We start from the raw sequence: 26504 nt of genomic DNA, 5'->3' as shown, positions 1-26504 counted from the left end.
CATTAAATTTTTCGTCAGCAACCGCTTGGAGGTAGACATTTCGGTTTTTTAAAATTGTTGAAAGCGTACTTAGAGGCACACTAAACTTCATTGCAATGTCCTTCTTTTTTGCTATGCCTAAATCGACTTCTTTGATCAGCTCAACTTTTTCTTGCAAATTTAAAATTTTAAGTTTTCTCTTAGCCATTTTTTTAAGGTCTAAACTTTGAGGGATAAGCGAGACAGCCCCTCAATCACACGCTTTCTTTAACACATAAAGAAAAACAGCAAATTTAGAACGACCTTACAGCTTTGTAGAACACAACGCTACTTCGAGAAAGAATCCCTTCTGTCGAGACAACAGTCCCCGCCCGACCTTTTTTCCCCAAAAGTGGATATTTCAGCCCTAAATGTACCGCCCCCCCCCCTTTCTCTATTTTTTTCTGTCCCGGGCTCCGCAAAGTCAGAGCTTTGGTTTCCCCCTGTGCAGGTTTTTCTTTTTAAGAAAAAAAAAAAGCAAACAATACCTTTAGGAAAAAAAAAGATAAAACATTTACAAGGTTACCTACAAAATATCGAATTCCTATTTAATTAGATCTACTTGGTCTAGACGCCTTTTGATGCAATGCAGTGGCGCCAGCTTTTTTCTTTTTGTTCATACTAGAAGAAAAAAAACTATTTCGACTTATAGAGTTACATTAGCATGGAAAATTTGACAAGGTCAGGGGTAAAAATTCGGCTCATCGAATATTTCGACTCAACGAAATTCGGTTTATCGAAAATAATTAACATGCATTCTCCGTTCAGTTGGACGGGAATTAATAACCACTTCGGCTTGTCGAAGTTTTCGACTCATCGAAGTTCGACTTATCGAAGTTTCACTGTATTGCCTTTTCCATCAATTCTTTTAAATAAAAATTTTTTAAAGATTGATTTCATGATATATAACCTTAAAAATATCTACAAAAAAAAAAGTTTTTAATATGAAAGTAGAACAATAAATTTGTGCAACTGTTATCAAGGGACTTTTTTATTTCTTAAAAGAAAGTTCTTATCCCTATGACAAAATTTCATAAAATTAGAGTTGAAAAGCAGTTTAAAACTAGTGTTTAACAGAAATAAAGAACAGCCTTTACCTTTGCTTAAAACCAGTTAATTTAGTTCCAACAATATTTATCCCATTCAACATAATTCTAAGAAACTTTTTTGAAAAAAAGAAAGGACAAACCATATGATCAATTCCAACACCACAATGTATAGTTTAACACATTTGAGTGTAAAATATCACAAATGGAACAGTATATAGAAATATAAATATTTTATTTGGTAGTAAACATGAACAAAACTATGAAAACAAATAACTACATATAAATACTCCAAAACTGTTAACCTGAACATTCTCAGTCATCAAGATATTAAATTTTGATGCTGTACAAGTCTATGAAAATGCCCAGTTTTCGAAACAAGCTCTAAATAATTGCCTTTCTCAACAACTTTTCCGTTCTCAAGAACAACTATCACATCGGCATTTTTTATCGTAGAGAGTCTATGAGCTATTGTAATTACTGTGCGGTCTTTCATCAGATCATCTAAAGCTTTCTGTACCAAATATTCACTCTCTGCATCAAGGGCACTAAATAAGAGAAAATATCAAAATAAACATAACATGTTCCCTATATATAAGGGGGTGGTTCGAAAAAATCTAATTTTTACTTATACTTTTGAGAGGTAACTCTATTCTGAAATTAAAAAATAGATTTTTTTCAAACCACCCTACTATATATGCCATTCACAATGATCAATCACGCCTCTTATTTTTTTACATGGAAAATGAAATACTGAAATAACTGTTCATGATTATTTACTTTTATGGAATTTAAATGGACACGTTTTAAATATAGATTTAAGATAAAATCTTGCATTATCCTATTGTTTCTCCCTATTTTGACAGAATCAGATAGTCATTTTAGTTTGAGTTTTTGTTCCCAATTTCATTGTTATTCCGGTTTTCGCATAATTAAACTTTTACTTTACATTTTGCATTTTAACACAGCAAGACTTTACATGAAGTCACTGGTGAAACTTCCTATCTCTTAATAATGCTTTCATATCGATCAGTGTCAGCAATAGTTAGATCATTTTATAAACATAAAATTTGATTCCCATTTTTGATCACAAATAGCTTTTTTTCCTCTACCGATTCAAGAAATTTTGAAATTTCAATTTAAGCGTTCCTCTTTTACCCTCATTTTTGTCGACAGAAAAAAGTTGATTAGAACACAAGAATCTATGCAGTACTAGTATGGTTCTAAAAAAAAACTATTTCAGAATGTTGTGCTTTTTAGATTATAGCAGGTTAAGAAATTTCCTCATGGAATTATTTCCCTTCAACTTTTTCAGTTTTCAATTTAGATTGTTTCTATAATACAGGCACACACATATCTTTTTATACGAACATTTTAAGCCAAAAGCTCTTTATGAAAAACTTTATCAACATGAAATCGCCGAGTCTGATCCGGAGTTGTAAACCAAGTTTCATCTCTTACATCGAGCCTTATGGTTAACCAAGTTTTTCATGTAATGCACTGACAGGCTAGTTACCACATCCAGAGACTGCAGTTTTGTTATTGTTATAAACCTCAGTTTGGAATAGTGAATAACCGAGCTGAGGCAAATGTCATCTTATTGAAGCTGAGAGTGCCAACAAACTGGTAGATAAAAGTAAATTTGTCACCTGTCGCTTTACAAAATTCAAATAAACTATTTGAGCTAGTGAGAAGCAAAGGGATGCAAGTGGCAAAACTGAAAATTTGGACATATGGTAGTACATATGGTAAGTGAACCCCTCCTCTGTCTTGGAGATTGTACTAGTAGCCCTGGTAGATGCTGCTGTACAGCATGATTTAGAAAAAATTTCAATGAAAGCCTACGTACAAGCTGAACTCTTTTTACTCGAAACTTAAAATGGTCCCCTTGCATCCCTTTGCTTCTCACTGCCTCATTTAATCTTTGAAGAAATGAAGTTTGAAAACCATTTAATACATTAAGAAACCAAAATTCAAATCTTAAAATACAATGAAATTTTCTTGTTTAAGACATATAGTAAAGCTACTACATACCTTGTTGCTTCATCTAAAATCAAAATTTTAGGATCCTGAAAAGAAACATTTTAAATATTAATTCTACAAAATTCAATTTATTTTTTCTTTGCAATAGTAACAGTTATTAGAGCAACCTTTTAACAGATTGTTTTAAGTAAATTATTCAGCTTTTTTATGTTATTGCAAACAAATGCATCCACATGAACAGACTAATTTTTGACATTGTCAAACTCATTTCCTGTTTCAAATATACTTATACAAATTTTCTAGGGAAGAAAATTAAAAAATATTTTTTAAAAACTTAAAAGCAGATACAGTAAACGCTTGATTATCTGCGAGCCAATAAACAATCAGAAACATGCCCTTTTGTAGCAAAAAGCACAAATCCCAATGGCTGTCTTTTCTTTCTTGTCGAAAAAGTGTAAATTTAAACTCTTTCTTGCTTTTGTTTTATTTATTGTGCTTTCTTCACTATACATACACTTGTTCTTTATTGATGTGAAGCTCTGTTTGTCGAAAGTACAAAACATTTTTACTGAAATTATTTTTTCACTGTTTGTAGAAAGTATTTTGCATCAATACAGCCAAGTTTTTGACGAACAATTTTTACCCCATTAGAGCGTCATTTTAGCCTTTTTGAGGTTTATCCGTGATTTTAATTATCTGCGGCCCTTCTGCCACTTAATCGATATTTTGTTGATAATCGAAGTTTACCGTTCTGATATTATCACAAAATGTAAATTTAAGACACTGTTCAGTGAGTAGGAAAAATAAACAATTTACAACATTTTTCTTTAGGATAAATATGAGTAAGCTAATTAGTAAACGAGAACTGTCAGAGTGAAACTTCAAGCAAGCAGGGCCTGATTACCCAAAAGGCTCGAGAAGCTTCAGCTTCTCTTCAGAATTTTAAGGGGGCCCAAATGTGACTGTAAAAGAGTGCTTAGAATTCCAGTTTCTGCTTTTAACTGCGTTTCTTAAAGAGATTGCTAAAATTTGAAGCTGCCAAACTAAATGTTTGAGAGAATTAAATTATTGAAAGTGAGGAGATTTGATAAAATGTAGCTCTAAGCTAGATTTTCAAATGTGGAATTCAACTGTTACAATGTACTTTTATGATATTTAATTTCCTTCATGAAGAGTCAAACATGATTCAACTTGTTACCATCCAAATTCACTCAGAATTCAAGTGCCACATATACAATAAACAAAATTTCTGTCAACTCTAAATGCTGCTCGGCCACTTAGCATTAGTCAGTTTTGTATCAATGTCGGTAGAATGTTTAGAAAAATTTCCCCAAACAAAAAGTCTTGCAAAATGAGGCCGAGCTTCCCAATTTCAGAGGTTAATCAGCCCTGCAAGCAAGTGGAATTTGCATGTTCTGTGAATGGTTAGAATTTGGAAAAATAGTTGTGGTTCAAAAAAAAGCTATGTTTATAGATAAGCTTTTTCACGATACCTTAAATATTTGAGATTAATAATGTATGTCTGAACGTTTAAGGGGATAAAAATATTTAACCAACAATGAACATTGTTTTCAAGCTACTTTGAAACATTTTGTTTTGTATTTGCTAATAATAATTGAATAATTTTTATTAGCAAATAAAAATTAAATAATATTTTTACTTTACAAATTCCAAACATTGGCACCTAAGCATGAGCTTTCCAATAATTTTCGACTATGTCCTTATATTGAGATAACACAAGACAACTTTTTTAAATGTTCGTAAGTCATTGGTTGTTTAGAGTACTAGTTTTAATATCAACACACAGGTTGGTCAGGAGGGGATAATCTGTTCAAATAAGAAAGAGCTGCAGTATTTAATACCAACAACATAAATTTATCTCTAAATAATGTTTCTTCTAAAGCAAGAATATTACAAGGTTTTTTTTAAAGTATTTATTTGATGCAAGAAAATTATGCATTAGATACTAACATTTTATTTCAACACTAAAACTAAGAACTTTTTTTAGTTAGAAAACTAAGTATAATTAATAAGAAAAAAGGTATAGGTTGAGATAAAGTTCTTCCACATATTTACTCCTTGAATTCGCTAATTTTTTTCTTTAATAGAGAAAGAATTTTATAAATGACAGATTATTACCCAAATTTGCTTCGACATGACAGAATTCAGGGATATAAATAGACAATTTAATTCCTAGAAGAGCTAAAACTGTGGTATACAAACTAGCAAAGTGAATATATATATATGCCACATTTTAAAACTTGATAGTAAATATAAAATACAAACCTTCAACAATGCTCTTGCAATTGCTATTCGCTGTCTCTGCCCACCTAAATAAAAAGTATATAAAATATTTGACTAAAGAAATATTTAACTGAATCAACTTTTGATTATGAACATGTAATCAAAATTGAATTACACAAATCATGTTGCCGTACAATAACATTGGAAACTAAAAGATTGTATTTGATACATTAGATGATATATTCACTAAAAATCTATATTAGTACAATTTAATTTTTTTATAAATAAATTAATAGCCATTGATTTAATACACTGACACATCATAATGTATGCAAAATTTATCATGTTGTCAGGATACATCATTAGGATAAATTGTTAAACATGCTAGTAGATCAATTATTGGTACCATTGGCTTATCAACTACAAGTTTGTTACGGTTATACCGCTTAAAATTATTTAAAAAGGAAAAGATCAATTTAATATACCTTTTAAAATGTCTAAATTAACAAAAGATTACATTAAGAATTTTAAATATTTAAGACATTAAATGAACAGTTTTCTTGTTGCAGGTATAAAGATGCGCTAATACTAATTTTAAATTACTGCTTCCAAATGACATAAAATGGCGCTAGCATGCAGGAAGCACTCTATGTTGTTTTACAGCTAGGTAGCAAATAAGTATTTTTTTTTCTACTGGCACAAAGTTGTATAACCTTACGGAATACCAAAAAATACTTCTAAAAACCCTTACATAACTTACTTTATGTAACTTGTAAAAATATTGAAGTGTCAGGTTAATATTGAAAATAAAATTTACCAGATAACATGGCACCTCTTTCTCCAACAACGGTATCGAGACCACAAGGAAATCTTTTTACGAACTTCAAAGCATTCGCCTTTTCTAAAGCTCTTTCTATGTCAGCATCATCATATTTGCGATTTTCCAATGCTCCATAAAGAATATTTTCCCGTATTGAAAAGGAAAACAAAGTAGGCTCTTGGCTCACAACACCAATGTTTTCTCGCAACCATTTTAAATCAAGAACTTTCAGATCATTGCCATCTAAAGTGATTTTTCCTTTAAAAAAAATTGAATTAAAAACATGACTGTAGCTAAATTAAAAATTATTGGAGCAAAATATTTCAATGGAGAAAATCAAAGAAAAATGTTTTACAATGTTTAAAAAAATTAATGCGTGCTTTTATTTTATACTTAAAATGTCATCCACCTATCACATTCTTCTGAAATCTTAATTATATAACTTAAAGTGCAACAAAGAACTGAATTTTATTAAAAAAATGTTTTTTATACAAACCTAAGAGATAAAATTTTGTTACTTTATTATTTGTAAGAAGAGACAAAAATTTTTATCGTTAAAAACTAAGCTGGAATGAACAAATATAAAATTGGAAAAATTAAAACTTTAGATGAAATACTGGATTACACAGAATCTTCGTTTACAAGAACTGCTAAAGAAGCCAACAATTTTGAAGGAAAATTCTCTGCATTGTCACCACAAATTACAGAAAATTTTACAAAACTTTCCTTGCTTTATACGTAAACGAGTATATTGTGCGATGAATGCAAAAGGTAAGTAACTACAATTCGGTTTTTTTTTACACAGCTTCAAGGAAAACAAATTTTTTTTATTATGACTTTTGAGGAATGTAAAAATCTAAATTAAATATTAATAAACTACCATTTCTTAATTTTATTTAATTAGAAATATTTATGTTTTTTTTCTTTCTTTTAATGATTTCAAAAGTGAAACATACTATTTCTTCCAAATTTGTAACAACCTACTTGTAGTACTTAGCCAACAACATTACATAAATTAAAGAACAGGACAGTCCTGAATATATATATTTTTTAAATTTTCGGCTGTTATATATAAAAAAAACCTCGATGTAATACTGAAATATATTCGTTCTAGAACAGTATTCAATATGTAATCCAATGTATTCAAGGATTCTCTGCAATATTTCAAAATGAAAAGAAAGCTTTTAGTAATTTAGAACATAAATCCAATAAAAGAAAAAGAATAATGTTGTTAATCTTGTAATATACAATCTATAAGTTTAATAAGGAAGCAAGAGAAAAGTTTCAGATTAGAAAAGAATTTTCTATTCTTACAACAAGAGAAAATAGAAACACTGAAACCTCTAAGCCCTCCTCCTTCCGTAAAATTTCGGCCGTTTAGAGGAAATGGCTGCTTTAAAGGGTTTTTATTACAATTGCAATATAATTTCTATAACATATAACCTAATGAAGTCTAACACATAAAATGAACTTTAATAATGCTCTAGGAAATAGTATTTTATACAATTATTGTTTACATTTTTTAAAGAAAGAATACAATTTGTGACTTAATTTTTTACTCTTCTCCAACAATTGTATTCAAATTCATTTTTCAGTTTAAAACTTAGATATCTAACCAATTTATTTGGCATTGCATCTGAATTTACGATGACTATCTACTAGCCCCAAAATCATTTCAGTTGAAAGTTTAGCTTGCCGACAGTTACAAAACTTATTAATGTAAGGATCGTCTAAAGCAAAATTAGTGTTAGAAAGGTACAAAATTAGTCTTAAAAACAAAAATGTTCTCAGCAAACTGATCAGTTAATTTTATTAGTTAATTTTAGAAGTGAACTCATTAATTTCAAATTAATATTAGATCTGATTGAAAAACTTATTTTCGCAGAATCGTTAACCAGAAGAATTTTTTCTGTCGGTGCTGCATTTATCAAAGACTCCACTGCTGTTTTGTGCTGGAAAGAACTTGAAATCCTAGGCTTTTTATTCTCTCACCGATTTTTCGTGCTCATATTTCTCAGAACTTCAATATGATGTTTGAGATTCATAAAATGATCTTTGAGAGTGTTGTTGCCAACTCCGATTACACACACTAAACAACTAATAAAATAAATATCATTTTTACTCCAAATTTATTGAAATTCATTAAAAGCCAATAAAACTTCTCCTTGAACTGAAGGGCTGGAGAATAAAAACAGGAAACACATAGAACTTCCTGAAAAATGTGATCGGCAAATCCACCCCCGGCCGTTCAGGAAGGGTTGGGTGGGCATTGCTAAGGGTATTTTTAACATTAAGTCTGTGGGTTAAAAAATCCATGCCACAAAAATTGTTCATTAAGAGGGGTGGTTACTTGAAGAGTTAAGTGTACTTATTTACCATAAAAGAAACATTTTAGAACCGAATTTTGCTTTTATTTCAATAAGCAGAATGTATTTTATTTCATTTATTTACTCAAACTTGAGTTTTTGGAAGAGCAGTAAGGCCGTCAAATCGACCATCCTTGTAAGTTGACCAATTTTGTCTGGTACAGGATTAATCCTATATCATGCAGTAGAAGGTGGCCCAAAGCGGGTAGATGAAAAAAAATTATAGTTTGACTTTTTATTGTAACACTTTTGATTTATTTCCTAGATTGGATTGCTAACTTCAAAATAAAAAGTGACTCTTGTATTGTTTCAAACCCAATATTTATATACTATCAAACATTACAAGCACTTGAAAAACCAGTTTTGCCTTAATGGGGGGGGGGGGGGGGCCTGAAGTGGATAAGCTTAACTGTGATTTGGTACATTTATCAGTCAAATATAAGTAATAAATGTTTGAATCAGTTGACTAGCTGACTGCCATTATATATATATAAATAAAAACAAGTTATACTTATCCAATATAAATTGAAAATCTAAGTCAGCCCATTTGTTTATGAAACAAAGAAATAGTTGATTAAAACAATAGACTAGCTAATTGCCATGACAAAGATAACTTTAAATAGGATAAGTATAACTTAAATAGAAAATCTAAGTCGGTACATTTGCCAAAAAGTAAAGAGAAAGCGGCATACCGGCTTTGTCCGAAAGCATGCTGTTTATTTCAATAATTTTGACCTTAAATTTAAAAAAAAACAGGATGACCATCTTAGTTCATAGGTCGATGATGTCAGAATAACTTATTGACAGTAAAAAAATAAGCTGGTCTTCGACTGATCAGACTTTTTTTAGAAATGTTTCACTTTTTAAGTTTTAAGCCTGATTATTCCATGCCGCTTTACCGCTACTTCGCTGGGACAGATTGAAACTCTGGGGTATTTGAGTAAACATGACATTATGTATGCATCGCCGCTTTCACACAATGTGGCGGCATACGAATGCCTACCTACTTTGGGCCATCCTCCCCTATATCACCCTTGATAAGTTAGTTGATCACTTTTATAAGTTGAGCACTCAAGAACTGCACTTTAAGTGGTCAATTTACACAAGTTTCCTTCACTATATTTGAGATTTCTTTGTCTAGAAACTATTTATTCAATAAGTTACAATTTGTAGTAAAAAATAAGCACTGTAAGATTTAAAGGTGGAGTAAAAAGTAACTAATTCAAACTTTATCTTTATGTTAGGAGAAAAACCAAATTGAGAATTTCAGAACCAGACACTTATTTGATAAGTAGGTCTCGTAATAGAAAAAAAATTTACGAGTTTTAAAAGGGGAGAAAATTACTTCAAGTGCATTTTCTGAATTTTTATATCTTTTGCATTTTTATCTATAAAGTTGAATTAAAAAATTAGTTATAGGGGAAAATTTCTTAAATAACAGTACTGATTAAAACATAAAAACTAAATGAAGTGATTTTTTTTTTCTGCTAAAGGAAAAAAATTACCTGTAGAACAATCATAAAATCTTAAAAGTAATGATGCAACAGTAGATTTTCCTGAACCACTAGCCCCTACTAAAGCATAAACAGAACCTGCAGGAATTGACAGATCAAAGTCATCGAGAACAGAAGAATCAGAACGACAAGGATATTGAAAGCTGACATGTTCAAACATGATATCTCCTTTGATGCTTGACAGGGCTGTGCCACCTGAAACAATGAAATTTGCTTATAGATATAAAATAATTAAAACCTGTTTAAATAGCAGTCACAGGTATTGTTATAAAATCTATTTAAAAAATTTTTCAATAAAAAAGTTTTATTGTTAAAGCATTAAAAATTGCAATGAGGGTAAGGCGAAAACTTTTCGGCCTTACACAGAAATGGGGTTTCCAACTAGCGAAAATGTTTTCTGGCTGGGTACACTTGTCATTAGTGCACATGAAAAGTTTTTTGTCCTCTCAAGTAGTTTATTTGCACCAATTTTTATAGTAGACCTGCTATGTGTTTCTCTTTAAAATGGATAAACTTTAATATTGTGCGGTCATAAAATTCTAAATTTCAGTTGGATTAACCCCTTAAGAAAATCATCCCGCATTGAAAGTCGTTTACTTGGACTGCTTCTTCCATGTCAACCGTTAAAAAGTGGGTAGCTATCTCTTGAAATCTCCATGTCCCCAGAAGACAACGCATGTTAGTCACTAGCAAAAACCTCAATCACATTTGAAATGATCGAAAAAGTGCATAATATCGTGTTGGAAGATAGGCGAGTGAAGGTGAGTTAGAAAGCTAAGGCTGTAAGGATATCGGAACAAAGGGTGAGAAACATCTTACACTAAGAAATGTGGATGTGAAAGCTCAGCCCATGAAGGGTGCCATATTTGCCAAATCTCAATCAAAAACAGATTTTCACAGCAATGTTTGGATTGTTTCAATAGGGATTAGAAAATTTTTGTGCAGCAACTTGTCACCATGTGAGATATGCGTTCACCATTGCATTCCTGAGGAGAAACAACAATCTAAACAGTGAGTGGAAGCCTGGTGTTTGGCGTCAAAAGGGAGAAGTTTATCTTTCTGTCGGAAAGGTTTTGAACAATGTGTTTTAGGGTGCAAAAAGGATCCTGTTAATTTATTGCCTTGAGAAGGGCAAAGCAATTACAGGCAAATATTACTCTAAGCTTCTTAACCAGCTAGATGCCTAAGTTCTGCAGAAGAGGCCTGACTTGAAGAAAAAAATAATTTTTCACTAGGATAACGCACCGGTTTACAAGGGTGCATTGGGTAACTGCGGAACTTGAGGTAAGATTTGCTTGGCCATTCCTTCTGTTCTACTGGCGCCCTCAGAGTTCCATCTGCAAACAAACTAAGAAATTTGTTTCTGGAGAGGGCTTGAGAAGTCTGGAGATTAATATTTTCACAGCTTTTCAGACTAACTTCCGGGAAGGAATACTTATGTTATAGTGCCTAGAAAGAGTAGTGTGCCGATCGGCGCTTTTTTCCCCACGATTCTTGAAGACAAATTGTATGAAAACCGCTAGAGAGCAGTGCGATCGAGGTGTACGTTCAATTTCGCGGTGTTTACATTAGTAGACGCAGGATTTTGTTACAATTTAGTTCCGCGTTTCTCTTTACCTTTATTTCGTGAATATTTCATGAAACAGCATTTACGGCTTTTAATGGAGGCATCAAAGTTGAACATTAGAAGAAACAAAGCTTCATCTTGTTTCGTACCAGGGTGCAAAAGTGGATACAAAACATTCAAGGAGAAAGTTACGCTTTTTAAAGTTCCAGCAGATGAAGGAAAACTAAAGTGGAATTCGTTAATTCCCAGCTTAGATAAAGTTTTTGATAAATATTGCTCAATTTGTTCTCTGCATTTCGAAAAACATTTTATTGAAACGCATTTTAAGCATATTCTAAATGGTGAGGAAGTTTTGATTCCTCGGGGAAAACTTTTTTTGAAAGATGAGGCAATTCCGACAATTTCCCCAAATCTGCCAACATACTTTACTAAAAAAGTACCAAAGAAAAGGTCCATCAGGAATTATGCAGTTAAAAAAAATGTTTCCTGTTTGAAAAAAAAAAACTTGATCTTTCCGCAGATGAAACTGAAATAACCACGTATAAATCTATTATAAATGAAATTGTTCATATTAATTTGCCTAACGAATATTGGGTTTGCATGAAATTTAAAAATTCATTAATTACGTAAGGATGATTTTGACAATTTTTGACCCCCTCCCCCCATGTAAGGGTACGTAAGATTTTTCACCAACCCCTATCCCCCTATTCTTACGTAAGATTCCATTTCGTTTTTCAAAATGATAAAATAACAAATCTCCGAATCGTTATTAAATTCACATTATTAAATTAAACCTTTTGCGTAAAGAAATAGTTACTGAAAAGTTAGAATCTAAACTGAATGTTTTTTCGACTTTTTTTTTTTTGATGTAATATTAATTACAAATAAAACATGCAATACACAATGCGACTCTTATTATATTTTATACTTTTTTTTTGTAAAACAAATAAAAAAACATCTTATCCTAACACGTTTTTACCTTCCAGACGCAAATGGAACATAATCTCTGCCAAATCACTTGACCGCGCAATTTCTAATGTGAAATACCGACTTGGAAAATATTAAGTAAGAATGAGTTTGACCCCCCTTCCCCAAGTAAGGGTACGTAGAGGCTTTTCCGACCCCGTCCTCCTCGGGACCCTTACGTATTTATTGAATGGCCGCTTATAGTCTACTATTTTCATTGAAGATAACTTAGCATAAGGTAATTTTATATGCTTCAAAAAATAAATGAACACCCATGTAACAATTAGCACTTATTACAGAATTTGTCTTTTGCGCAGAAATAAGTTCAGTCCGAAAAACGGGGCTTTTAAACTGCGAAATCAGCATGCAATCGCTGATTTAAAACGAGTCTGATTGGGAAGCATAACGTACTACTCGAGCGCAGCGCCATCTGGATTTTCCTCAGATCTGACCTCACTTTTTCCTCGTCGATCGGCACACTACTCTTTCTAGGCACTATACTTATGTTCAGGAGCAGACTGGTCAGCTGGCGGATGCCCCCTCCCGCCCATGCACTCTTAAGCCTGAACACTTTCTTTTATTACATTTAAAACCAAATTTATTTCATTTTTTAAACTCTTTGGTACAAAAGAAAAATAATTTTTTTTGCACTAACAATTCTTTTTCTTTTAACCCATAAATCTATTTCCCATCATTTTTTATTTATTTTTTGCACCTTTTTTCTTTTGCCAACTTTGGAGGTTAAGATTGGCACCTTCTTGTTGGACCCAGTCCTCCCCTGCTTATGTTGGAGAAACGCTGGACTAAGTTTGTTGAAGTCAAGGCATATTAAACAGAAAAAAAAATGAATTTTAAACTGAAAATCACCATCTTTCATTGTTAGGCTGAGACCTTTTCGCCTTGCCCTCGTAAGGTTAACTGGTCATGATCTATATCTGGAGATCATAAATATTGAATAATACAGTAATCTTACATACTTCTTTCAACGATGAATATGAAACATTTTTACAAGTGAACATGCAATCCCTCACACTCAAATGAAATAGGATTAATGCTTAACTGAAACCACTGGTTTTGTTCATCTAACTTAAACCACATACATAGAGCATCAAAATTTATATTTTCTTAAAATAATCATTGGAACTGCTTTTCAAAAAAGAAAAAACGAAAACTAAATTTAAAATACCTTGTAAGGAAATAACAGGTTTACGATCAACTAACGCCCAGAGACCAGTCGACGCACCTAAACCTTTCATTAGTTCTGAGTAAAATGTACTTAAACCTATAAAATGAAGAATATTTTTACAACATTTGACAGTGATGTATTTCGTTATTTATCTTGTCAAAATACATTTAATAAATAAATGTGAGGTTCATATTATATAATAACTAAAAATAAACTGTTCAACCACACTAGAATAAAGACATTGAACTATCTCAATACCCAGCTTTCAAGTTCTATTTTTTAATATTCACTTTTTTGCCTTTTTGTTTTTAGCCATATTTTTATAATACTTGAAACTTCTTTCATGTACATATTCATCGACTATTTTTCTGAAAAGGTGGGCTATAAACAAAGACTTAAAATGCATGAACGAAAACTGGAGGAAAACATGGTGCTAATTACTTCTATGTATCCAATAATGAAATACCAACGTCGTTACTCAACATCTATACTGCATCAAAGTCTATTACTAAAAAGATCTTTGTTTCTTAATATTTCTTTACATTTAATTATCAACAAACATTAATATTTAGATTTTTTACTATTATTTTTCCTATTCACAAATTCAAGTTCATAGTGTTCTTTTGAAAATCAGGCATCTGTACTAAGACCAACAAAGATACTCTTAATTGAAAAAATATGTCAATAAAAACAAACCTCCAATTGATATTCCAACATAGGCAGCATACATCAAGAATGCAGATAAATTTCCAACAGAGATTGTTCCTTCACTCATCATAAGACCACCATAGTATAAAACTGATAAGATAATCAAATTTCCACTGAACCCCGTCTACAGAGTAGAAAAAAACACCTCAAATGTAACCGTAACTACAAATATGGTAAGCACACAAATGATGCAAACATCCATACACATGCTTAGGATGAAACAGTTAAGGTAGATGCTTTACGAAAAGTATAAAAATACCCTTTACACTACATGTTTAAGCAATAAGCATCTTTATGTTTTCTTTTAAGCTTGAGGAAGCATTCCCCAAACAAACCTAAATAAAATAAGAGGTAAATAATGGGCAATTCCACAGGTAACAGATATTTTTGAAACAAAATACAGTCCGACCTCCATATATCGAAGTAGCAAATTGCCGGGGAATAATTTGATATATAGAAATTTCGAAATATAGAAACTATCTTTTTTTAGCATAAAAGTCTCCTGAAACATTAATGCTAAAGCTAATTTTCGTGAATGAAACCCAATTTCTAATTTATACGAGCATCGAATTAACCGAAAGTTAATAACTGAAAAATTAACAGAAATTACTTTTTTGTGCCTTCATGCACTTCATTCTTCGGCAGTTCAACTTGATTTGCAACATGAGGGGATTTTCGTTTTGACAATGTAATCGAGAGAAAAGTAAAAAACTTGAATGATTTTTACTGAAGATAAAAAGACTAGGAATGATAATCAACAGACAAAAAGGATAACTTGAAACTGATTTTACAGTGTTATTGGTTACAACTAAGATTTGAAATAAACTTGAGGGAATTGAAAAACTCCAGAACGAAACAACGACCTATCTACACACTCCTTAAACCCAGATTTCTTATGAGTTTCTTAGCAACCTTTAGTAAACATAATTTTCACCCCTAACCTTCATTTTTCATGAGACAAACAGTCTAAAGTGGGAAAAAAAAAATCTACGAACGTCTCAAAAAAATTGATATATCGAGATTTTTTCGATATATAGAAACAATTTTTCTATGTAATGAACATTGAAATTTGCTGGGATTTCGATATGTGGAAGTTCGATATATAGAGACTCGACTGTAGGTACTTTGTAACATTCAACGCAAAATATGTGTTTTGCAAATCTTTTCTTCTAAAATATTGTATTTTTTAAGCCGAATTTAATGGTACAGCTCAATTCCCAAAATACATCTTGGACGATTTTTAAACATGTATTAAAAACACAGCAACTGACTGACATTTTAGAAATAAATGTGTTAGTTACTATATTTTTTACTTATTTATTTTTAAATCGTCCAAAATGTATTTTGGGAATTCAATTATACCATTGAATTCAGCCTAAAAAATACAATATTACATGAGAAAAAACTGCTCTTACAATGTATATTTTGCGTTGAATATTACAAAATAAGCTTTATTTTGCTTCAAAAATGTTGGTCAGTTAACCCGTGGAATTTCCCATATACATGCATAGATAAATATAAGCAAGGTAAAATACCATGGTGCCAGAGGTAAAAAACTTCAGAAAAAATTCTCAGTTTTATCCCAGTTGCCAACTATGATCTCATTAAAAACTTAATTGTTTCACAAACCATTTACATTATACAGAATAATAAATCATGTTAAGCATAACAGAATTTGTTCTTTTTAAATGCCGATTTGATTATTCATGGTTTAAGATTTGAAGAATTATTTGTTTTACGCTATCAGAGTTTTAATTTTACGCGGATGCAGCATTGCAAACAGATTTTTTTCCCTCTTTCAGAATCCAAACTCCTGAGAAAACAGATAACATGCAGGGAACTGTGGTTTAGCGTGTTAATAAGCGAGCTTGGAGCACTGGAGACATTTTTTAAAACGGGTTCCAGTGCTTTTTCCAAAAATGAAGTTATTAAACTCACTTTTCATGGCTCACTGGAAAAAGAGCCTTTAGAAGTGACAAAGGAGGACGAAACCAAGGAGGATACAGACGTCAATAACACAAAACCAAAAATTTTCACTTTCAATATTTTGAGCCATTCAATTAACAACAGCAAATGATCTTTCTCATTTGTTAGTGAAGGAAGATTCCGCCAAGGAAGTAATACAAGTAATTGAGACAAAGAACTATAGAAGAAAAAAACCACTGAAACCAGATCCACTCTTTTTCACGAAGTTTATTTGTGTTTTCTTTTCACATGTTGTATATACGTAACCAAAAACTTATTGATTGAAATTATATTATTGCCCAAATGAAGCATTTTTTTAATGCATAGAACCTAACCCCTATTTTGACACTATCAAGAATCGATTCACATGGTATTTTCGTGCAACGAAACCAATATAAAAATAATGGTCTACTGTATTCTTGAAGTTTAAATTAAAATAATTTAAGCAGTTAATGAGCGGCAATTAAAAAGGTGCTCATGTTTTGTCCTAACTCTGTTTGCGTGCAAGTAACAAGGACCAGCGCGCCAAGCCTGATCGGCGCCGTCGTGCAAATGTTATTTGAGCGCCTTTATGCTCTGCCTTTTGAGGAAAATATAGATGGAGGTTTTATAAATATTGTATGGAAAAAAATAAGTTTGGCATTTAACTTAAGCAAAAAACAATGCGTGAATAATAAATTTCGCAATATGGTATAAGTTTTTGCTTCATATCTCGAAATTATTCCGAGATCAGCAGCTCCTCTGATATGCTAATGTGTTTTGGAAGAAGAAAATATTTTAATATCTAAGTTAAAGCTACTATCTAATTTCTAAATGATGAACGATTAATAAAACTTTTATGTTTGTCAAAACCTGACAACAGGAGCAGTGGCGCAACTAGAAAATAATTTTAGCGAGGCACAAATTTAAAAAGAAAACTTTTAATAAGAGGGGTCCGGGGGTTCTCTCCAGAAAAATTTTGAAACTTATAGTTTGAAAAACTCAATTTTAGACGGTCATTAATGGTGTTATGGGGGGAAAAGGGTAAAAGTGGCTCCATGGAACTTTATAGACGTTGAAGCCTTAAAACGTGATTTTAGGCTACATTTATTGAAGTTAGAAAAAGGGATAGAAAACCCTGGGATTCTACCTGATTGTTTTTTATTTTTTGAAAATTAGATGGAAATCAATTAACTTCTTTTCTCCTCTAATTTTTCGAATTTGAACTTCCCAAAACGCAATTGCAGACAACTTTGAAGATTTTTACAAGAAAGGAATTCTGGAGCTCCCACCAGGAATTTTTTTTCAAATTCAAGTCCTAAAAACCTAAGCAATGTTCTATGATGTTAGGAGAAGTGATTCAGAGGCTATTCTAACAAAACTTTTTGGTAAGCCATGTTTCAAAAACCTAACTTTTGATGATATTTAAGAAAGGAGGTTCCGATTCCCTTGCTCTAATATTTTCTGAAATTGAAGCTTTAAAAACTCGTTTGTAAAGCCATATTTGGTAACATTAGGGCTGGCAATCTTTCGAAATTAAAGCTCTAAAAATGCAGTTTTAAGTGATTTTGGAACGGAGTTTCATGCAATGTTATTTCATATTCGGGAGCTTTCGCAAAATCTTGCGAAATTGAAGATCTGGAAACAAAATTTGAGATGCTCCCTAATGCTTTTGGCGTGGGGAGAGGGAAGATTCGGCCAAGTAGCATTTTGAAAACTTATTTTGAGGCGAACTAGAGAAATAAGGAATAAAGAAAATAAATAGGATGGAGCGGGAGTAGCTGACCAATTAGCTGAAACTATTGAGAATTTTTAACTCAAAGATTTCTTTTTAAAAGAAATTAAAGTTTTTCCCCCCCCAACATCATTATTTTTTCCTTATTAAAATCACTTTGTTTACCGAAGACGCGTCTCCCTCCCCTTCAATAGTAAATATTTTCGAGAAACATTCAACTCGGCATGCATTCTGGATGAGAGGGCGCACGAGGCGGTGCAACCAGAGGAGTGCCCTGTGAACAACCCCCCCCCCCCCCCTCCGGCTACGTCATGGAACAAGAGGATATTGATTATATTTCTAAACTGAAGGATAATATTGTAGAGGATATTCCACTATAAAATCTGAAACTGACTGGTGAAACCAATAATTCTAAAGTACGAATCGTTAAAAAGGCATTAATTTAATATCTAAAACATTGTTCAAAGCTCTTTTTTGGAATTTAACACACAAATAGGTAAAGAAAAAGGGGGGGTGGGGGAATTGAGCAGTTATGGTCAAGTCGTTACTTTTCAGAACGAAAAAGTTAATCTAAATTATCGTCTGCAATATATGTATATTACACACAAGTAAATGATATGCAAATGTGCTTACTGTATTTTTTAATGTATGATAACATGATGCAGTGCAATTACCACAAACAGTTAAAAATCACAAAAAGACATATGGCACAAATTATAATAGAACATATTCACAGCAAGAACCAAAATGGGGAATATGTACCCACATATGAAGGAAAATGCTAATTAATTAGCATCATGTTTTTTCAGTGTAAAAGGTAGCACTTTTGAATAGCACATTCAGACACAACAAGGCAATTTTTCTTTATAGATAGGCAGCAAGGAGGATTGCTTGTTTTAATGAGCAATATAATTTCACAGCTACTTTTACAGAAAAATGAAAAGTTCAATTTTATTTTTTCCTTCTCATTAGGAGCATTTTTGACTGGTAGATTCTAGCGCCTTTTTGACTGTGGTGCCGTCGTGTGCCGCACAACCTTGCACATAGGGGCGGCGCGGCCCTGACAGGACTACCCACATCAATCCAAGTCCCCTTTCTTATGTTTTACGAGTTTCAAAAAATAAAGGAATTATATTCAGTAAGTTACCGCCCTATGGCCAGGGCTAAAGAAGAAATACATGAAATACACCGCCAGCTCAGTCGATTCCAGCCGAGGACTGCAGTTTCATGCTTATTAGCACTCGTCAGCCCGGCATAAGTGACTGAGCTGGAAGTGGAAAACCTCTTAAGGAAGCCAAGAGTGCCAAACAAACTGGTAGCTAATACAAAATTATCACTGACCAGACGAGTGACCGAAGCAATAGTTCGGTTCAACTCTAAGATTGAAGGCAGTCACTTCCTATGCCATGCTGACGAGTGCTAATAAGCATGGAACGGCAGTCCTCGGCTGGAATCGACTGAGCCGACTGTGTATTTCATATAAAAGAATTACAGTTCAAAAAATTTTCCATGAACTAAAATTGTTTCAATTGAATATAAGGTGCTGCCGTGTTAAGCACAGAAGTCTTATCTGCACTTATTAACAAAATCTATTGTCACGAGATTGTTTCTTGTTACGTTATTTATCCTGATACAATGACCTACGGTTTTTCATAAATGGAAAATATTTGAAAAACACTGGAAAAGTGACATCTGAATCAAATATATGGGGGTGTAAAACTTTAGAATGCAATATCTCAATTTGAGTTCAACTGCAATTACCACTTTCGTGCTTTAGCAAGACAGTATAGTAGTGTATTTTAAAAGATATTAGAGCAGAATATTTTTTAACTATTAAAAATGATTACTTTCTTTTAATAAGCATAAAAAATTATATTTCAATATTTTTTATAATAATGATATACTCACAAATCCAAAGAAAACTGCTCGCACTTTTGCATCTGTAGAAGCAAAATTTAGCACATTGCCTAGTTTAGCATTATACAATGAAATTTCTTCACAGATTTTATTAAATGCTTGAACAGTACGAATATTTCCAATCCGTTCTTCTGCAACCTGAAAAAATGTCGACATTATCAAATACATTTTAAAAGTTAATGGCAAAGTGAACGGAATTAAAATGTTCAAACATTAGAAATCAAACCTCTTAGTATTTCACTAAATTCATGAATATAAACCCGATGTTTTTATCCAAGTATTAATGTATAAAATACTCGGAGATGGGAAATAAAAAATTATTCAAGATAAAGTCTTATTTGCTATTTCTGAACTACACAAGCGAAATATTATTTCAATAGGGATAACCGATTAAACAATCTTTGCTATTTGAAACCTACTTATTTTACATACCATACCTGCTAAACTCTGAAGAAAAAAAATCCGGATTTTTTTTTAATTCAGAAGATTTTTAAGGTTAAATAAAATCAAACAGGACACCTACCCTCTTTACATGTAAGAATTTAAAATAAGTTATGAATTTCATATAAATTGAACTTACTTAGTTTGTAAAAATTACTTGTATAGATTTATTTAAACGTTTGGAAATTTCGTTTACTCATCATAAAAAAGAACTAAGCAGAAACAGGAACTGTGAAAACTAAGAAAAATGATAAACAACACCGAAACCATTCGCCTAGTTGCCCACCGCGAGGCTCCCTTCCATTGGATCCCGATGAAGTCATGCACTGTACTACTGAATGACATCATAATCTTGCCCATCTTTTCATGCAATTCTCCTACGGCAACCTCTTTGGCTACTTTGCCTTAAACGCGGTGCCTCGTTCCGCAAAAGTATCACTAGCAGCAACATTGGCCATACAATTACCCTATAAAACATGAAATATCCATAAGATTTTGCAAGTAACCGGAAAAATGGAAAAATAAACATGAAAATCCGTAAAACTTCCGGGAAATCTGGACGAGTTGGCAGGTATGACATACCATCAGGCAACAGACCCCACAGTGGGCAAGAAAGGATGGGGGCATATCCTTAAAAGGCGAAACGACCCGAGAATTTTTTTTTAATTGAAAAAAACAAGCACTAAGATTTAATAACATTGCAAATAAACAGTGCTGGCGTCTGGGGAGCGACCTTACAGATTCTGTTATAGCAAGGCCCAGCATTTAAAGTCCGGGCCTGAATATCATGCACACTTATCTCATAAATTAAAAAACTTAATAAGAAAGTGCAATGCAATAAAAAATGCATTTCTGAATATAATTTAACAAAAACATCTCAATGAAATTATCTTATTTTAGGGAGGCTGTTTTATCCTACCTGTGTAGCTCCAGCAAGAGCATCTTGAACAGCTTTAGAATTTCTTTTCAGTACTCTTCCAAATATCACAGCAATTACAGCCACTGGTGCTACTGTTATCAAACCAAGAAGTGCCAAATGTGGTGATGTATAAATCTGTGTATAAAACAAATTAAAAAATAAATAAATTGAAATAAATATATATACAGAATGGTCTAAAAGTTTCAGAACTGGACACATAATGAATATTTTACTCAGCCTTAAAAATATGATTCAAAAAACTCTCAAGTCTTAGTTCTTAAAATGAGCAGGTCTGGATTCATCTAGCTATCTGCCCAGAAATGCAGAGCATATTAGACCTTTTTGTTTTTGTGTAATATATTGAAACTAAGTAATTTCAGCATTTAATCCTTTGAGACGTTCAAAAAAAAAAAAACTGAGAGCAAGTGTGTCAAGTCTAAGATAATGGGTCAGTTAGCTGAAAAAATATAACGAGAGAGGTTCTCAGATGAAGCTACTATGCCTTAAATAAATTTTAGCATTTATCCCTTCCAGTTAGACAGTCCCAGAATTACATGTTAAATGGACAAGATATCTCGTCATAATTGCAAGGTGGTGAAGAAAAAAATAAAAGTCAGTCTAGCAAATGGTCTATTCATGCATCAGACCCTCCCCCAGGATTTTGCGGGAGGGCGCCGCGCCCAACTTGCCCTTTGATTCTTAGAACGCGCCCAACAAAAAGGCAATGGCGCCGTTTTACCGATAAAACGGCGCCATTGCCTTTTTGTTCATGAACTGGCATCCTTTGGATTTAAGATTTTTACTAGAAAAAGGAAGGAGCCAGTGTCCTTTTCCATTGTTTTCAGACAATGACTTTCTTCTAAGTGAAAACAGCGGACATCCGCCCCTCCCAATCGCCTCTTAACTAGGATTGCCATTGAGCTGACTATTAGAAAAGCATGCCTTCCATTATCAGTTACCACAACGGATAAAAAGTGGCCTACTGGGCATTCTAGAGACTCAACAATGTTCTTCCAAGGACCTTTCACTTTTGGGAACACTGATAAGCCATTGCTGAATTCCCAGAATCACTTCCTTGCTCCTTGCCTCAGGCTTCCCATCGCCCTTTATTTAATAATGGAGGGCTGTAGCGAAGAATACTGGCTGTCATCCTTCTTCCTTATCGCTTCATGACAAGGGAAGTGTTTCTTTGTCCAATTGACATGTATGTTAAGAAAACTCTACTTCTTCCAGCCAGATAAACGTTAAGTTAGCCCTGCATTTTATAATCTTTCAATCAAATTCATATTTTTAATAGTGCTTTTCCATTTTGAATTAAGTAGATGCAATGGAGCGCCACAAATCCACCGACCTAAAATCCGTCAACGTCCAAAATTCGCGCCATTTTTGTTTCCGCTTTTTTTTCCTGCTTTTTAATCTTTTCTTTTTTTTTCTTAAATTTTATTTCAGTGTAAATAAATCAAAATCACGATTATTTGCTGAAACAGCTGTTTTAGCGGATAATATGCTCCGTTTTATTATTATGCTTTATACGCACGCCGATAATTTTTTTATCTGAAAAATACGTTTGTATTTTTGCTCAGTTTTCTTCATATTGTGTACTACTCAAAAAATAATAAGAAATATCGAAAACTGAAAGCAGATGCTAAAAGATTGCTGCAGATTAACAGCAAAACGCTAATATTTCGCGTGACACGTGGCATCAAAGAAACGCAAAAATATGACAAAAATAAAAAGAATTCAGCATGTAAAAGTCAAATGTGGATGATTTTTGACATTTCAAATGAAAACAAATGACTTTTAATTATTAAAAATAAATACTTAGTGCTTTGAAACTGGTGCTGTTTATTGGTTTTTGTTTCCTTATGGTGGTGGTTACTCCAAGAGCAATTATTACTTTTGGATTTAAAAGTCTTAAGTTACAGCTAGTAACAGCTGAAAGAATTAGTTTTCCGCCCCCTCCCCCTTTTATAGTTCATTCTTTGTTTTCCAATTTAGAAATCAAAACTAAAAATTAAAAAAAAAGAATGTCCAAATTTTCAGATCATAATAATTTGTTTTACTTATGTATATCTGCTTACAAAACATTGTTTAGCCACAAGCAGAAACTTTTACTTTATATATTCATTGTTTAGATATTAGTAAATCAATTGTTTTACATAAACAAGCCATTCTTGCTTAATGAAATTGTTACCAAATGTTTGTGACATCTCAAAGTACTTTGTGGTAACTAATGTAAGTCTAATTCATGTTAAAGTGTGTCCTTGGGGAAAGTTATTATGAACATAATTCATCAAAATCTAAAGAGAAACGTGAGTTAAGATGTTAGATTTGTATCAATTACCACTCACATGCTCTGCTTAGCAAAATTTTGTACTGTTTTCTCTCTTTTTCTTTCCTTTTTCTTGCAGATGCTAAAAATCCCATGGCTTTTAGTTGCTTTCTTTTTTTAACCCCCCTTTTACCCCCCCCCCCCCCCTCTTCCCCAATTTTTAGTCCCAATAGCCTCTTTTGAAAATGATTATCAACTATTCAAATTTCCTATGAAATAATTCATAAATGTTTTAAAGTTTTTTTTGTTGCGACAGTAAGACATTTGAACCCAGGAATAACAGTAATATCCTACGACTATATCCACTGATGCTTTGAAGCTATAATTAACATGCCTTTTAGTTTCGAAAAAGTGCCCTTTTCTCAAAAAAGGGCCCTTTTTTGAAAAACAACACCTTGCCCTTTTTTAATCCTGGGGGAAGCTCTGATGCATTATGATCCTAAAATAAAAGATCAGTGTTTAGAGTTCAACAGAACCCAATGTAAGTTTCCTAAAATATTCAAAATACAATCTTATTTAATCATTGTAATGTATACAGTGAAAAATATTTTCATACCATAAGAGAGGAACCAGCAATGAATGAGATAAATGACCTCAAACCATCAGAAACATTATTAGTTATAGCAGTGCCAACGGTTGCTGCATCGGCAGATAAACGATTGACGAGTTCTCCAGTGCTGGTTCGATCAAAGAAACCAACTTCTTGTTGCAGAATTCCTGAATAAGTTTTCTTTCTCAAAGAATTAACAATTCTGTATGCTAAAAATAATACAAAGCAAGCTTATTTCAGTTTAGATTTTAAAAAAAAATGTTGGGAGCTGTCAAAGAGATGGGGGAGACAACGGGACGAATGTTTTCTGGCATTGTATCAAAACAAATACATTTTTCCAATTGATTAACCTAAGTCTTCATAAAAAGTAAAATAAAGTAACTGCTAATTTAATATGTAGCAAAAAAAATTAAAAACTATCATTTCATAAAATTTAAAAAGTGCGATTAATATATAAAGGAAACATTTCCATATTTAATTTCGGAATATTTTAATTTCTGAAGTTTTAAACCACATATCGTCGACTCGGAGCAACAATAGGATATCTTAGTTTTATTCCTGGGATTAGACGTCTTAGTGTTGCTCTGAGGTGACGATATGTAGGCTCGTCATTTCAAAAACATTTAAGGGACGGGGGAGAGGGGGGGGCAAAAGATACGTCGTCACCTCAGAGCAACATTAACACATCTAATCCCAGGAATAGCACTACGATATCTTACTGTTGCTCTGAGGCGATGATGTATTCAATTCATTTTATAAGGAAAAACAAAATATATGCAAAAAAATCATAATTATATTATGTTTCTAAAATTTAGGGGGAAGTGTCAATTAGCTTGTTGATCAAATAGAATACCAACCAAATGTTTCATGGATGGGCCTAACATGCATAAAAAAAATAGATCAAAGATATCTTATACGTACACGACATATTCATTAAGTAAACACGTCCACAATTTGCCAAGGCTCCAATTGCAAATATAGCAATCAACACATAGCAAAAAGAAACTAAATTATCTTTTACATTTCCATTGGCTGTCGTTATAATATCAATCAGCTGCCCCACGCAATAAGGAACAGCCATCGTGACTGCACTTGATATGCATAACAAGAGCACCTGCACCTGAAAATAAGATTTTTTCTCATTAAAATACATTTTTAATAACTATTTAATTTTAGTTGTTATTAAACTCTTATTTCATTGATATAAAAAGTCAACAGATAAGTTCCAATTTACAAACAATTCTTAAAACACCAACGATTACTGATCAAATTTGAGAATACCTAGTGTTTGCCCCAGACATTTTTAGGAGGGTACTATGCCTTGCCTCCTTTCAGGCAACCTTCAATGCATGTTGCCCTCTTTCTTTACATTTCTCAACTCACTTTTCCTTGTATCCTTCAAAATTTACCAACACTTGATCTTAAAAGCAAATTTTCTTCCCCAAAGAAAAAATTAATCTTGGCATGTATTTTAAATGAAATTCTCGTTCCCCTTGTCCACTAGAATGGGTGTACAAAGATTATACTACAAAAATTTGAACTTCTTTAATACAAGATTATTTTGAGCAAGTACCTTTTCATTTGAAAGTATCTTTTGATCAGGAAACTCCCAGTCATTTCGAATATCCAGGGAATAGAATTCTACAGACTAGTTTTACATCCCAATATCATAAGAATTATTTTTTTAATGTGCAGTATAATAATGTAACTCCATTCAGCAGCGGATTCATTTTCCTACATTGGATGACTTTAACAATGAAAACATTCTTATATTCATCATACTATCAGATAAAAATAAAAATTTCTTTTAAGATTTTTTTTGAATGTGATTAATATTATAATCTGAATTTTTCAAATTAATAATCTAATAATTACAAGGCAGTAATTTAATGCATCAAACATATGAAAAATCTATTTTTTTCATTTTGTCAAACTGCCAGTGTCCTGGACATTTTATAAAAAGGTGGGCAAAATAGCAACCTTGCACAGAAGTAAGCAATTTGTTTTTCAAATTCAGTGATTTACAGTTTGCAGAGCGGTGGACTGTAGCTGGGAAAACAATGATTCTCAACCTTTTCTTTAGAGACCACTTGGTACCCTTTTGAATCCCATGTGTTTCGGATCCCAATATATGACAGAAGAAATAAAGTGAAATGAGATGAATCCAAACTTGAGATAAATGTAACTACAAATATATGAATGATATAAATTTTCACTAGCTGTTCACGGACAACAGGTTGAGGATCGG

The 26504-nt window shown here is 32.4% G+C and overlaps 1 protein-coding gene across 1 annotated transcript; it reads right to left on the bottom strand.

Moving 5' to 3' along the window:
- Window positions 1-1314: 1314 nt before the first annotated feature.
- Window positions 1315-26033, bottom strand: LOC129220918 (ATP-binding cassette sub-family B member 10, mitochondrial-like). Its single transcript, XM_054855352.1, has 12 exons — window positions 25995-26033; window positions 25178-25376; window positions 24263-24465; window positions 21375-21509; window positions 20006-20152; window positions 14407-14542; window positions 13711-13806; window positions 9983-10186; window positions 6109-6369; window positions 5334-5377; window positions 3099-3133; window positions 1315-1612 (listed from the first exon to the last, which is right to left on the bottom strand). Exons 1-12 carry the CDS (start codon window positions 26031-26033, stop codon window positions 1387-1389), a joined length of 1725 nt encoding a protein of 574 aa, XP_054711327.1. The 3' UTR covers window positions 1315-1386.
- Window positions 26034-26504: the final 471 nt, after the last annotated feature.

Source organism: Uloborus diversus, chromosome 4 (genome assembly GCF_026930045.1).
Source record: "Uloborus diversus isolate 005 chromosome 4, Udiv.v.3.1, whole genome shotgun sequence".
Lineage (NCBI taxonomy): Eukaryota > Metazoa > Arthropoda > Arachnida > Araneae > Uloboridae > Uloborus > Uloborus diversus.
This window is presented reverse-complemented; position numbering and strand designations above follow the sequence as displayed.